At 43.1% G+C, this 15,583-nt stretch overlaps 1 protein-coding gene across 1 annotated transcript in view; it reads left to right on the top strand.

Moving 5' to 3' along the window:
• Positions 1-1,881: 1,881 nt before the first annotated feature.
• Positions 1,882-15,583, top strand: part of MAP3K19 (mitogen-activated protein kinase kinase kinase 19) — a gene marked incomplete at its 5' end in the record, with an annotated part of 65,335 nt that continues 51,633 nt past the window's right edge. The window contains 3 exons of the mRNA XM_082260937.1: positions 1,882-2,058; positions 7,933-8,124; positions 9,733-9,887. Coding sequence (XP_082117063.1) covers positions 1,882-2,058; positions 7,933-8,124; positions 9,733-9,887 — 524 coding nt within the window. The remainder of the gene's footprint in view (positions 2,059-7,932; positions 8,125-9,732; positions 9,888-15,583) is intronic.

The raw sequence follows: 15,583 nt of genomic DNA, 5'->3' as shown, positions 1-15,583 counted from the left end.
TACCATTGAAACCACCTTCAAAAGTCCAGGGATGTGTGTTCCCTTTAATTTTTTTTTTTTTTTTCTGAAAGGTCAACAGTCTTGCCACCTTTGGTAATGTGATATAGTCATTGTGGCCCAGTTTTGGAAAGGTGTATCATCCAAACCCAGGGGAAATAGTTTTTTTTCTCCAAATAGTCATATGAGAACATTTGTGGGAGCAATGGTGTTGGCCAGACTCCTATGTGGCTTATATGTCCAAAGCATTGTGCTAAGTTTTTGCCCACAAGAGCTTTCTCAGCATCTACCAATTTTTGGGGTTTTTTTTGTTTTGGATTTTCAAAACAGCTCATCCAAAATCTTGTTGAATATGGGGGGCTTTGTAGTATTTTCTAAAAACTGGAAGGCCCATGTCTCTGATAGCGTTCTAGTTAGTACTCACAGTTGGATTCTGGGCTTTTTTGTGGCCAGATGAAATGAATGAATTTGGAGTTGAAGGGCTAGATTTACTGAAGGCAAATAGACTGTGCACTTGCTCCAGTTTCTCCAGAGCTTAGTCAATGAGATAAAGCTTATTTTTACAAATGCCCAATCGCATTCATGGAAAATTAAAAAAAAAAAAAAAAACAGCATTTTTGATTGCACGTGATTGGATAATGGATGTCAGCAGAGCTTCCCCTTATTTACTAAGTTCTGGAGCAACTGCACTTGCAAAGTGCACAGTCTATATGCCTTTAGTAAATCAACCCCTGTGTATCTGAGGTAGCTCACAGGAAGCGATATTGGCAACATATGAAACACAAACAAGATGCTGGGTAATATATTTATTTTGATAATGCAATGCAGCTAGATGAGGAAACTTTAGGGTTGTCTAAGTTGCACAGGTCACTTATGGCGCTTTTCCACTGCATGGAACCGTAACGGTTCGGCACGCTTTTGTGCTTTTCCACTGCTGGTACCGCATGGTAGATGGGTCGGAACGGTTCGGTACGGTACGGTATAGGTTTGCTTTTCCACTGCATGGAACCGAACGGTACGGTACGGCTCTGAAAAAACAGTACCTACTCGATTGTGGTTCCAACAGGTACCAAACTGGTACCATATCCCACAATCCTTTGCATGCAGTCACTACTAGCCACTGATTGGTCAGAGAATCCCACCCACCCCGTTGTTATCCCACCCACTTAACTTTAGTACTACTTTAGTGGAAAAGCAAACCTATACCGTACCGTACTGAACCGTTCCGACACTATACCATGCGGTACCAGCAGTGGAAAAGCAAACCGGGCCAAGCAGGGCCGAGTAGAGCCGAGCCGGTACTGCCGGTACTTGCAGTGGAAAAGTGCCATTACAATCTGGTTCAAGGCTGGATAAAACATAAAGGGGGGGGGGGGTTGGGAGTGTTCACTTGGCATCTTTGCCTTAGACGCTGGTGGTGTCATCTGTCTGAGAAGAGATTTTCCCCTCACTTTGTGGAGACTTCCACTTGATTCTTGTTTAATCTGTGATACAGGAAATACGAGGGAATTTCTCAGATGAGACATAGACAACATTACATACTGGTCAAACCCCTCTATGACAAGAAGAAATGAAGGTTTTGGCTGCTGTGACTGAAGGATTATTAACATTTTAGATAGAATGGATAATTGTGGCTTTAGTATTCGGTCACAAATTTAGGAGAAAAGGTTTTACTGGGTTTAGCCATAGATGTCCCATCTTTCATCAAAGATAAGCTGTACCCCAAGTGAGCAAGGCCTACAACTCCCTGCATGCTGTGCCAACCAACACGGACTACTGTGCCAACCAACACATCACACTGGCCTAAATCTTATACATACCTGTATGTAGAGAACTGTTTGGTGATTATTATTGGTATTATTATTGGTATTTACAGGTAGAGTGATGGAGGAGTCCTCTCAAAAGAAAGAAATGCTGATTGAATTCCTGCAGTGTGCTGCGAGGGGGGATATGGAGGAAATCATCACCACCCTGATGTGTCACCCGCATCTTATAAATGCTGAGCATTCAGAGTCTAGGGACACAGCCCTCATTGTGGCGGCTCGGGAAAACCAGCCAGAGGTAACTTCTCAATCTGGGATGCTGATTGTCTGACTGTCATGTATGTAGGACTTTTCAAAATTTTGACCCAAAATAATATTTTTTTATAGCTTTTGGTTACTTCAGTCAATAGTAAAGTTTTTAAATGGCTTTGGTCACTACTGCCAATTAGAGAATCATGACCTGCTTCTTCCTTCTGCAGATCCCTCTAATTATAACGACAGATCTACTTAAAGGAATCAGAACTTTCTTTCTCCTTTTGGAGACCCCTCTAGCAATAACTAAAGATCTACGGAGAGGAATCAGGACCTCAGGGCCTTTTTTCTCCTACTGGGGACCCCTCGAGTAAATAAAGGATTATATAGGGAAATCAGGGCCTTCTTCATCCTGCTGGTGATCCCTCTAATGATAACTACAGATCAAAACCTTCTTTCTCCTTCCCGACATCCCTCTAGTGATAACTAAAGATCTTTAGAGAGGAATCGGGACCTCTTTCCTCCTGCTGGTGATCCTTATAGTGATCACTAAAAATCTACATAGAGAAATCAGGATCTTCTTCTTGAGATCCCTCTAGTGATTACTAAAGGAATCAGGGCCTTTTTTTCTCCTACTGGGACCCCTCTAGTAATAAAAGGATTACATAGGGAAATCAGGACCTCCTTCATCCTGCTGGTGATCCCTCTAATGATAACTACAGATCAAAACCTTCTTTCTCCTTCCTGACGTCCCTCTAGTGATAACTAAAGATCTTTAGAGAGGAATCTGGACCTCTTTCCTCCGACTGGTGATCCTTCTAGTAATAACTAAAGATCTACAGTAAGCAATCAGGATCTCCTTCTTGAGATCCTCTAGTGATAACAAAGGGAATCAGGGCCTCTTTTCTCTTGCTGGGGACCCCTCTAGTAGTAACTAAAGGTCAATATAGGGAAATAAGGACCTCCTTCCTCCTGCTGGTGATCCCTCTGGTCATAACTAAAGATCTATATAGGGGAATCGGGGCCTTCTTCCTCCTGCTGGGGATCACTCTAGTGATAACTAAAGATTTATGTAAGGGAATCAGGACCTCCTTCATCTTACTGGTGATCCTTCTAGTGATGCACCCAATATTTCTTTTGGATTTCCCAACGGACATGGCCACACAGTTTTCTAATTTTGCAATCATATGAAATAATACCAAATATTTTTTTTCTGTTGATAAAGATCTAGTTAAGCTAGCCATACATGGTACAAATTTTGGCTGATTCCTGCTGAATCAGCCAGCATTTAAGCCATGGGGGGCCAGGTCGGCACCAGCTGGCTTGACAAAAAGTCACTTTTTTAATCAACAGAGCCAAGTGGAAAATTCTCCGCTGTTCAATGACTGCATCCATATCAGAATAATAGCTGGCAGGGAAGACTATTCTATCCACACGGTTTAGTGTGTATGGAGGAATCAAGTCATTTTCTCACATTCATCCTGCAGGCTGAAGATTGTATGGCTAGCCTAAAGCTGGATACACACTATACAATTTTCTTTAGATTTTTTCCTTTAGATTTACCAAAACCATATAATACCAGGTCAAATCTAAACACTTTCAATTTGTATGCAATCAGGCAGGCCCTTGCACTACAAAGTGGAAGGTAAATCTAAAGGAAATCTAACAACAAAAGTTGTATAGTGTGTATCCAGCTTTAGACAATATTTGGAATACTGTGTCTAGTCCTGGAGACCTCACTTCCAAAAAATATTGATAAGATAGAAGTCCAAAGACTGGCAACAAAAACGGTGAAATGTCTAAGGGGAAAACATATCAGAAGAGACAGATTTCGGGAAGTTAAAGCGTTTGGAAACCCAACACTTCATATTGCTGATATGTGCCTGCTGTGCCATGTACTTGTATGAGGAAGTATCCTGTTCTCTTTGTATTGCTTCCTTTGTGTGAAATCCCTGGTGTTCCTGCCAGTCCCTCTGCTTTCCTATTAAAAACTGACAACAATAAGCTGGAGAGCACACCATGGTCAGTTCTCTATCTATACTGGGAACTCAAGCCTGCTCTCCTCCAATGATCAGACTTGTCCTGACACCACCACCCCCCCCCCCTCTCCCTTGCACATGCATTTACTGGTTCACTGAGAAGCTCAGTGTATTGCTGTTTCTCCTCCCCAGCTCTTTTGCAGCAGAGAACAGAGGGAATGTGATAACTTATTAAAAAAAGGGGTAAAAAAAAGGTAGTTATAATGTTTTTTTTATACCTATACAAAAATGTTTTGCCTTTCATTTCTATTTTAAAGTGAACGGGTTGTTTTACAAGGTAATCATTTACAATCACCTTGAGGAGAGGAGAGGAGAGGAGAGGGAGGAGAGATTTGACTGAAACCTTTGTAGCACCCTCCTAGGTAGGTGTTAGTATAGGTGTATATAGTTTTTGGTTTCTCTGGTTAACAGGGAGCTGTGATTGCTAGATAGAACCTGCCTAGTGTGCACTGATGCTGCTCATCCTGGCTTGATGTTTCACACTGATCCAATAGTAATACAGTTTGATGGACAACGGGAGGTAACTATGCAGATGAGAGTAGGAGATATCTTTACAGCCCTGGCTAATAGGCATGGGAGGGGCCCCGATGCATGCTGGGTGACTGTACTTATATCTGAGGTGCACATGGGGCTCCTGGTCTTTGGCTGGAGAGCGGAGTCCAGGTGGGGAAGGGGCTGCTGCTTCTCCCCAGCATAGGCTGCCATGTGGCCTCAGGTGGTAAACCTGAGGGCCATAGTCGGAGATACTGAACATGGGGGCTGACTGAGGGGGGATGCCCATGGATCTCATCTGGTACCACTGAGGAAGATGACCTGCAGACAGGGCCTTCTGAGTACAGACTTCCCACAGGGATCCTAGAGACTGTTGTTGTTAAATCCCCCTCTGGGTGCTAGAAAGTCACCAGGCTGCGTGTAAGCTAAAGAGGATACTGGCTAGAGTCCTGAGGATACAGAGTTCATTGAGTCTGCTGCTAACACAAGCAAAGGACTTATTATGCGCATGCAAGTGCTGTATGGTTCAGCAGAAGATCTGCTATTCAGTTCCACTAAAGTGAGGCCAAGTGAGAGTTGTCCTCACCTGTACATAGTTGAATTTGGAGTATCCCACTAATCCTTTCTCCTATCCAAGTTCCCCAAATAAAACAACAAAACAAATCCCCTAGACTGTAAAATCAAAATTAAAACAGTGCTAGCATGTATACAATTGAATATAAAAACTAAGACATTAATATTATAATGTGCAAATAGTGCTATAAATATATGCAAATGAGTAAATCTATTTAAGTGAAAAAAATTCCTTTCATTAAAGTGATCAATAAAGTCCAAAGTGCTCCAGTGCAGAAATTAACCACTTAAGCCCCGGAAGATTTTACCCCCTTCCTGACCAGGGGGTATTTTGCGATTCGGCACTGCGTGATTTTAACGGACAATTGCGCGGTCGTGCGACGCTGTATCTTAACGAATTTGGCGTCCTTTTTTTCCCACAAACAGAGCTTTCTTTTGGTGGTATTTGATCACCTGTGCGATTTTTTTGATCACGCGCTATAAACAAAAAAAGAGCGTAAATTTTGCAAAAATAGCAATATTTTTCACATTTTTTTTATATGAAATTCCCCCCCAAAAAAATGTAAAAATCAAAATTTTTTAACATTTTCGGCCAATTTGTTTTATGCTACCTATGTTTGGTAAAAAAAAAAATCGCAAAAAGCATATTTTGATTGGTTTGCGCAAAAGTTATCGCGTTTACTAACAAAGGGAAAGATTTTTGTAATTTTTGTTGTTTTTTTTTAACGCGTAATGGCGGCGATCTGCGTTTTTTTTTGCGGTACTGCGACATTGCGGCGGACAGATCGGACCCTTGACTGACATTTTTGACACTTTTGGGGTTACCAGTGACATTTCTACAGTAATCAGTGCTATACATGTGCACTGTTACTGTAAAAATACACTGGCAGTGAAGGGGTTAACTTTTTTTTGAAAGGGAGGGGCTATGTGTGTCCCTAGGGGCGTGCTTTCTACTGTGATTGGCTGTGGCTTCAGATGTATGAAGAGTGATCAACGGTTCTACATAGTAGAACCGTATGATCATCCTTCATACACAGGGGAGAATGACAGGCAGCTTGTTTACACAAGCCGCCTGACTTTCTCCCTCTCCCCCGCCGATCGCAGAGTGCCCGGCGGACATCGGGTCCGCCGGTCACACGCGCGGGGGGGGGGGTCCGTGACCACGCGGGAGCGCGCCTCCGGGGGCGCGCGCGCGCTCGCTCCCTAGACCCTCACAAGCTAGTGACGTAGCCCTACGTCACTTTGCCTGTGAGGGGCTGACTGCCGACGTAGATCGGCGTTAGGCAGTCGGCAAGTGGTTAAAGTACAAAGGGCTCCAGCTGACGGTGATCCCTCTCGGTTCCCTACTTACCAGAACTGCAGATATGAATGGCCTGAGATCAATGGGATATTGCACAAGGAGTTCTTCTGTAGGATGCCGTGTAGTACCAGGTGTTTTCTTATATAGAGCTGGTCCTAATCACCTCCATGTACCCCAGATTGAAAAAGAAAGGCCGCATATGGTGAAGTACATTTTTAAACGATTTATTGAAATACTCCAAGTGGAGAAAACATAATCACAAAAGGGGATATAAAACGAGCAGTGTATAAGTTACAAATTCTTGTGGACGCCGCTGTTCGCGTGCGTTCCCTGGCCGATCCAGGAAGTGTAACCGGAAATGACGATGCGTCAGAGCCGTACCGGAAGTGTGTCAACGCGTTTTGCCCGTCTACTAGTTCAATAAATAGTTTAAAAACGTACTTCACCATATGCGGCCTTTCTTTTTCAATCTGGGGTACATGAAGGTGACTAAGACCAGCTCTATATAAGAAAACACCTGGTACTACACGGCATCCTACAGAAGAACTCCTTGTGCAATATCTTATTGATCTCAGGCCATTTATATCTGCAGTTTTGGTAAGTGGGGAACCGAGAGGGATCACCGTCACCTGGAGCACTTTGTACTTTAATTTCTGCACTGGAGCACTTTGGATTTTATTGATCACTTTAATGAAAGGACTTTTTTTCACTTAAATAGATTTACTCATTTGCATATATTTATAGCACTATTTGCACATTATAATATTAATGTCTTCGTTTTTATATTCAATTGTATACATGCTAGCGTTGTTTTAATTTTGATTTTACTACCTATCTAAGTTTTTACTTAGCGCAACAGCAGCTGCATTACATTTTGATCATACATTCTTATATATCTAATTTTTTCATCACTTTTTATATATTCCTTTGATTAAGAGCGTGGGTTTAAATTAATATTTTTATAATAAATCCCCTAGACTGGTCATTGGAGACAATGCGTGAAAGTGTGTGTGTGCACCTGGCAGAGTGTGAAAATACCCAGTATTTGGCAACAGGATAATCTGAGGGAGACTCCCAAAATAGATCCATACTCAGCAGTTCCTAGGGGGGCAGTGCTACACATTTAAATCCAATAAGGGTGTGTATATAGTCCAGGAGGGCAGGATTTTGAATATGAAGTTCACAGGGAAAGGGCCTCAAACTATCAGGAGAAAAGATAAAAAAAAACCTACCCTAGAAAATATTATTTTACCAAAAGAGTAGTTGATGCTTGGAACAGACCTCCAGCTAAGGGAGTGAGTCAGTCAACAGTGAGCGAACTTAAATATGCTTGGGGAAAATATAGATCTATAGTCAGACAAAAAGGTTAGAAAAACAAAAAGGCAGACTCAATGTACCAATTGCTCTTTTTCTGTCTTCCCCCCTCTATGTTTCTGTGTAAAGGTGCCCATGCAATGTTGTCTAAAGCGTTAGAAGGTTACAATGCTATTGATTTTTTTTTTTTTTTTTTGTAAAGGTGATTGCCTTCCTTCTGGTCCATGGAGCGGATGTCACTCTGTGCAACTCCAACTGTCAGACAGCTCTGCACATTGCCAACGATGGAGTCCTGGCACATCTGTTATCTGCTGTTAGGAGAACCTCATTTCCACAGCTGGCTCTGGCACAGGCAGCCTGGCAAGGAGACCTGGACACCATTCAGGATTTATTGGTCAGTGTACTGGGCTGCAGTTCTGATGCACCCATAGAGAGCAATGAAAGGGGATTTTAAAAAGAAAGCAATAAATTGATTTTTTAAAGAGAAAATTTTTTTTTGTGACAAGAAAACAATCCCCTAACAGCCAGTTATAAACATTTCATTGATTTCTATCTAATTTCATGGTAGAATGCATCCGTTCAGTAAATATTAATGTAGCACTTCTCCTTGGGGTGATGTGGAATGATCCCCATAGTGTGGGGGGCTAACCTTTCTCAGGATCTGCTTCTTGGTATAAGAGGAGAAGAAAAAAGTTGGGCGCCAGTCGTTTGAGTCTTTTTACCATTTACTCTGGAACTCAGTTCTAGGAGAGAGGGTTTAGGGGTGCAGGATACCCTAAAGTAGCAAACATATAAGACAGGTATTCTGCAGTAGTAGTAGCAGTAAGTGGTCCTTTAACAACAGGTTAATGGTAATTGCTGGTCCTAGAACAACATACAATTTTCCTAAAGGGCCATACACACTAAGATTTTCTGAAGACTTTTTCCTTCAGATTTACCTTTTCTATGTAGTGCAAGGGCCTGCCAGATTGCATACAAATTGAAAGTGTTTAGGTTTGACCTCATATTATATGGTTTTGGTAAATCTAAAGGAAAAAGTCTTCAGAAAATCTTATAGTGTGTATGGTCCATTAGGCTGTAATTGATCTCTGTCTAATTATTCTGTCTCCTGACCCCCTGATAGCAGTCATAGATACCTACTGTATATCTGTGGGTAATTGATCCTTCTTCCATTGTCCAGCAGTAGCTTCTTCTCAGTCTCAGTGGGGGGGATTTCATATAAAAAAAAAATGTGAAAAATATTGTTATTTTTTTCAAAATTGTCGCTCTTTTTTTGTTGATAGCGCAAAAAGTAAAAATCGCACAGGTGATCAAATGCCACCAAAAAGAAAGCTCTGTTTGTGGGGAAAAAAAGGACGTCAATTTCATTTGGGTACAGCGTCGCACAACCGCGCAATTGTCTGTTAAAGTCACGCAGTGCCGAATCGCAAAATAGGCCCTGGTCTTTGAGCAGCCAAATCCTCCGGGGCTTAAGTGGTTAAACCCACAAGTGCTTTTTTTTTTTTTTACCATTACTATTACTTTATACTGGCTTGTGAAATTTAAAATGCAGTCATTTAGAAATTGGATGAAAGGTTTAGCACTGGGAAACACTTTTTGAAAGATAAAAAGTGCATTTTAAATACAACTATATAGATCAGACCAAAATGAGGGATGCATGAGGAGGACAGAGGGACTTTGTTCTGAATGAAGGACAGCCCCTCAAAATCAGGGACAGTTGGAAGCTATGGTATTACAATTTTGGTTTTTGGTTTATTACTGCTTTAACGCTGCATTATGGAATACAATGATGCTGAATATTTGAGAGGATAATTGTACTGACACTACAAGCTGTTCAGCCGTGTGTTTGTAAAAGGGGTGAAGAATAGATATCAGATGGAATCTGCAGACTGGACAGTGGACTGTATATAGAAGAGTCCTCCAGCAGCACAGATCTGTAGGATGATTGTGGGGACACTCTTGTGTTAGAAACAAATGTCATACATCCAACTTATTACTTAAGTCCACAGATTCTTGCCAGGATGTAAACACTATGAATGTGCAAGGCCTGACCCCACTGATGTTGGTGGTGCGTGATGTGGATCTCTTTGAGGGAATGACCATGGAGAGCGAATACAAACCAGTGTCTGTATTAGAAGAACTATTAAGACATGATGGGTAAGTTGACACAGCGCTAAATAGACAACATAGGAAAATATGACACTGTCTTAGTGGATTTCCCAAATCCCCTGGTGACTATACTATAATTGCATAGAGAAAACAAATGAGGCTTATCCACATGAGGAAGCCCAACCATAGGAAGACAATGGACTTTTCTATGGAGCACATATTATATATAATTACTACATATATATATATATATATATATATATATATATATATTTTTTTTTTTAACACATTAAAATTATTTTTAAGATCAATAGAGTCATCTTGAGTTTGTACAGTCATCATATGTCCATATCATACATTATTATTACTATACAAGATGTATATAGAGCCTACAGTTTGTGCGCTTTAAAAATTTAAAGCGGACTTCCACCCAAATGTGCTTCCTCCCCCCCCCCCCCCCTCCGGTGCCACATTTGGCACTTTTCAGGGGGAAGGGGGGAATGGGTACCTGTTTTTGACGGATACCCTTCCCCCACTTCCGGGAACGGCGCCGCAGCAAAGTGAGGACCCCTCCTCCTACCCTCTGCCGCCGAGCCAATCCGAATGCGCAGCGTGCTTTGCACATGCGCAGTAGGGACCCGCCCATGAAGCCATAAGGCTTCACTGCCGGGTTCCCTGACCGGCAATGGCGGCGGGAGCACCCGACAGCCGATGGAGACATCGGCTGTGGTGCCGACATCGCTGGACTCCAGGACAGGTAAGTGTCCTTATATTAAAAGTCAGCAGCTACAGTATGTGTACAGTATGTGTAGCTGCTGACTTTTAATTTTTGGAGGGGGCGGGGGCGGAACTCCACTTTAAAAGGTGGACAGCACAGTTACAATACAATTCAAAACAAGAGGAATCAGATGGCCTTGCTCATTGAAGCTTACAATCTACCCATATAGCATGCTATTAATATGCTTACTGCATAATATATGGGTATAAGCCTAGGTTCACACTAGAGCATGAAAACACTGCATGTGATTTGCACAGGAATTGCACCGCATTCATGTGCACATCACATGCAATGTCTGTGGCGTGCGATTTGAGCCATACATTCACGTCTGCACCAAAATGGCACAGGACCCATTTTTCTCTCTGCACTTGAATCGCATTGCACACCCATGCAATAGGATTCTGGCAATCGCACTGCGTTTTGTGATCTGTTTCAGGATGTCTTTAATCTAACATTGACACCCGCAGCAGAACGCATAGACGACATGGGATTGCCAAGCAGTGTGATGCGATGTGGTGAAACGCAGCGAATCCTGTATGTTTCCAACATCGCATTAGTGTGAACCAGGGCTAAGAGTATATACTGTATGCAATAAGCATAGTAATACCATAATATATGGGTGGAAGCATATGGAAACATGATGGCTGTACAAATGCAAGATGGCACTCTATTGATCTAAAAGAGTATGTTACCCCATCTTTTTCCTGATGTGTCGGTTGTACTATGTACAGTGCAGTGCCCGTGCGGAAAGTATTCACAGCGCTTCACTTTTTCCACATTTTGTTATGTGACAGCCTTATTCCAAAATGTATTTAATTCATTACGTTCCTCAAAATTCTACAAGCAATACCCCATAATGACAACGTGAAAGAAGTTTGTTCGAAATCTTTGAAAAATGTATTAAAAATTAAAAACAAAAAAATTACATGTACATACATTTTTACAACCTTTGCCATGACACTCAAAATTGAGCTCAGGTGCATCCTGTTTCCACTAATCATCCTTGCGATGTTTCTACAACTTGGATTGGAGTCCACCTGTGGTAAATTCAGTTAATTGGACATGATTTGGGAAGGCACACACCTGTCTATATAGGGTCCCACAGGTAACAGTGCACAGAAGAGCACAAACCAAGCCATGAAGTGTAAAGCCCCATACACACACGCAGATCGTCGTCATACAAATGTTCGTCTTTTCTCCCCGGGATGTCGGTGTCTGTTGAAAAGTGCAAAGACAGCACAAGGACAGCACAAGAATTTTGTCCGCAGACTTCAGCTGACTGCAGAAGTGATGTCATGTAATGGTTAACTTTCCCTGTGTTTTTTATTTTCTGAGCATGCCCAGTCTTGCAAATCTGCGGTCTGTCGGCTGATTTCTGTACTGACAGGCAAACAATTGTCCGTTCTGGTGTCTGCAGACAAAAATTTTCATGTTTGCAAGAAAGACTCTTGTCCGCAGATTGTGTGCAGACATCTGTCGGAGGCACCATACTAACACGCATACAATCGGCAGATCTTTTGTCCGCCGATGTTTGTATGACGACGATCTGCGTGTGTGTACGGGCCTTAAGAAATTGTCTGTAGACCTCCAAGACAGGATTGTATTGAGGCACAGATCTGGGGAAGGGTACAAGGTCCCAGTGAGCACAGTGGCCTCCATCAACCGTAAATGAAGACATTTGGAACCACTAGGATTGTTCCTAGAGCGGGCCGCCTAGCCAAACTGAGTGATCAGAGGAGAAGGGCCTTAGTCAGGGAGGTGACCAAGAACCTGATGGTCACTCTGACAGAGCTCCAGCATTTCTCTGTGAAGAGAGGAGAACCTTCCAGGAGAACCTTCCAGAAGAACAATCATCTCTGCAGCACTCCACCAATCAGGCCTGTATAGTAGAGTGGCCAGACGGAAGCCACTCCTCAGTAAAAGGCACATGACAGCCCGCCTGGAGTTTGCCAAAAGGAACCTGAAGGACTCTCAGATAATGGGGAACACAACTCTCTGGTCTGACGAAAAACAAAGATTGAGCCCCGGTTCACACTTCTGCGTGTGCGGGGTTCGCATGTAATGTCGGAGCGCACTGCTCCGACATTACATGCGATCTGCTGTGCGGTGCGAGTTTAGCCATACAGTTTGTATGGCTAAATTCGCATCGCACCCGCAGCAAACATGCACAGGAGGCATTTTTGCTGCCGCATCAGGATCGGATCGCACAGCGGTTCACACTTGTGCGATCCGATCTTGTGCGAACTGCATGATCGCACTGCGATATGCGATCAAACTGGGGGTGTCGTTAAGATTACATTGACACCCCCAGCGTATCGCATATGGCAGTGTGAACTGCCGGGGGTGCGTGTGCGATGCGGGAACAGGCTGCGAATTCGCAGCCTTCCCGCATCGCATAAATGTGAACCGAGCCTAACTCTTTGGCCAGAATGGCAAGCATCATGTCTGGAGGAAATACTAGGCATCGCTCATCACCTGGCCAATACCATCCCTACAGTGAAGCATGATAGTGGCAACATCTTGCTGTGGAGATGTTTTTCAGCGGCAGGAACTGGGAGACTAATCAGGATCAAGGGAAATATGAATGCAACAATGTACAGAGACCCCCTTGATGAAAACCTGCTCCAGAACGCTCTGGACCTCAGACTGGGGTGAAGGTTCATCTTCCAACAGGACAACAACCCTAAGCACACAGACAAGATAACAAAGGAGTGGCTACGGGACAACTCTGTGAATGTCCTTGAGTGGCCCAGCCAGAGCCCACACTTGAACCCAATTGAACATCTCTGGAGAGATCTGAAAATGGCTGTGCGCCGACGCTCCCCAACCTGATGGCGCTTGAGAGGTCCTGCAAAGAAGAATGGGAGAAACTGCCTAAAAATAGGTGTGCTAAGCTTGTAACATCATACACAAAACAGATCTTTGAGATCAAGTATTGAGCAAAGGTTGTGAATACTTCTGTCAATGTGATTTTTTTTTTTCATTTTTTAATAAATTTGCAAAGATATCAAACAAACATCTTTCATGTTGTCATTATGGGGAATTGTTTGTAGCATTTTGAGGAAAATAATGCATTTAATCCATTTTGGAATAAGGCTGTAACATAATAATATGTGAAAAAAGTGAAGCGCTGTGAATACTTTCTGGATGCACTGTACTTGTGCTAAAAAGTATCATGTTTTCTTTGCATTGCTTCATTTGTGTGAAATCCCTGGTGTTGCATCACATTAATTGCTTTTTTTCTTTCTTTTTGTGCAGAGTTCATTAGCCGCAGTGCAGTGCAGTAGATCGTGTTGCACCATGTTTGTCTTATTAAAACAAAAACTGCCCTACTTTCTTCAGCACACACCACCACATTGTGGATGTTGGAACTGGCATGATAGGGAATGAGGCTTTTTGCCTTGACTTGTGTTCTGACTGTGCTGTTCCAGGTTGACCAACACACCTGGTGTAAACAGGCCCTAGGGCCGGCCATACATGATTTGAATCTTGGCCGGTTTGATCGATCAACTTGGGTACAACCAGTCTGCTGGATTCTCTTGCCATTATTGCTAGTGGCTGCTATCACTGTCTTCTCCAATAGCCTGGCAGGAGGGAGTCCCTCATCAGCACTGTCTGTGTTGATGGGGGAAATGAGCAAATTTCTTTTCTGCAAAGCTTTTTTTGCAGGAAAGAAATTTACTCCATGTATGGCCAGCCTAAGGGGGATAATTATCAACTTGTATAACTAAACAGTCCATATAGTAAACTTGGTGCAAAGTTGTTCACTGTATAGTCATTGCAAACGACAAGGGGAACTCTTGTTAAAAGATTTACAGTAACCTTAGAAGCCTTATTGACATAAAATAGACTTCACCAATAGCAAGGAGTAAGAAGAAGCACAAGGAGACAATCCTTACAACTAGAAATGTGCTGATAATAGGAGAAATTAGAGTAAAAAAAGCTCATTAGTCCACTGCTTCACCTTCACTGTCCAGTCACAGGCTGGGGCAGGTCCATTGGTGGGCTGAATGATGCTGACCATCATACTGAGGACACCTAGGGGTAAAAAAAGAAGTACTATGGGGAAAAGCTCTGGTCTGAAGATGAGTGTTGAAGTAAAAGTTTTTTTATTTTATTTTTTTTTTGCTTTAAAGTGCCTGTAAAGTCAGAAAGTTTTTTAACAATGCATTCTATCCATTAAGACTAAAAACCGTCTGTGTGTGGCAGCCCCCCTAATACTTACCTGAACCCATCTCGATTCAGCGATTTAGCCATCTCGATGTGTCTCTGCTGCCTGGCACTCTCCCTCCTCATTGGCGACAGCAGTGGGTGCCATTAGCTCCCGCTGCGGTCAAAATCAGTGAGCCAATTAGGAGAGAGAGGGGGCAGGGCTGAACCATGGCTCCGTGTCTGAATGGACACACAGAGCAGCGGTTCAGCTCGGGTGCCTCCATAGCAAGCTGCTTGTTGTGGGGGCACTCAGCAGGAGGGAGGGGCCAGGAGCTCCAGTGAGGGACCCGAGAGAAGGATCTGGGCTGTTCTGTGCAAAATGACTACACAGAGCAGATAAGTGTAACATGTTTGTTATTTTTAACTGAAAAAAATGAGACTTTAGTATCACCTTAATTGTTAAAGTGGTTCTAAAGGCAGGCATTTTTTTTTTTAAACTTAATGCGATCTCTGCATTAAGGTTAAAAAACCTTCTGCATGTAGCTCCCCCATTATACTTACCTGAGCCCGTACTGGATCCAGCACTGTGCACGAAAGCAAATGCTCTCTCCCTCTTCTTGGCTCAGAGGTAGCAGCAGGTGTCACAGCCAGTAAGGAGGGGGCAGGGCCGAGCCGCGCTCTGTGTGTCAATGGACACACAGAATGGAGCTCAGGAGTGAGCATGCACGTGTTGCCCCAGGGCAATCAGCTTGCCATGGGGCCAGTCAGCAGGGGAGAGGAGCCAGGAGCACCGGCAAGGGACCCGAGAAGAGGA

This window comes from Pelophylax lessonae (assembly GCF_965119305.1).
Source record: "Pelophylax lessonae genome assembly, chromosome: 6".
Lineage (NCBI taxonomy): Eukaryota > Metazoa > Chordata > Amphibia > Anura > Ranidae > Pelophylax > Pelophylax lessonae.
The sequence above is the reverse complement of the archived record's forward strand: the minus strand, read 5'-3'. Positions and strand labels throughout refer to the sequence as shown.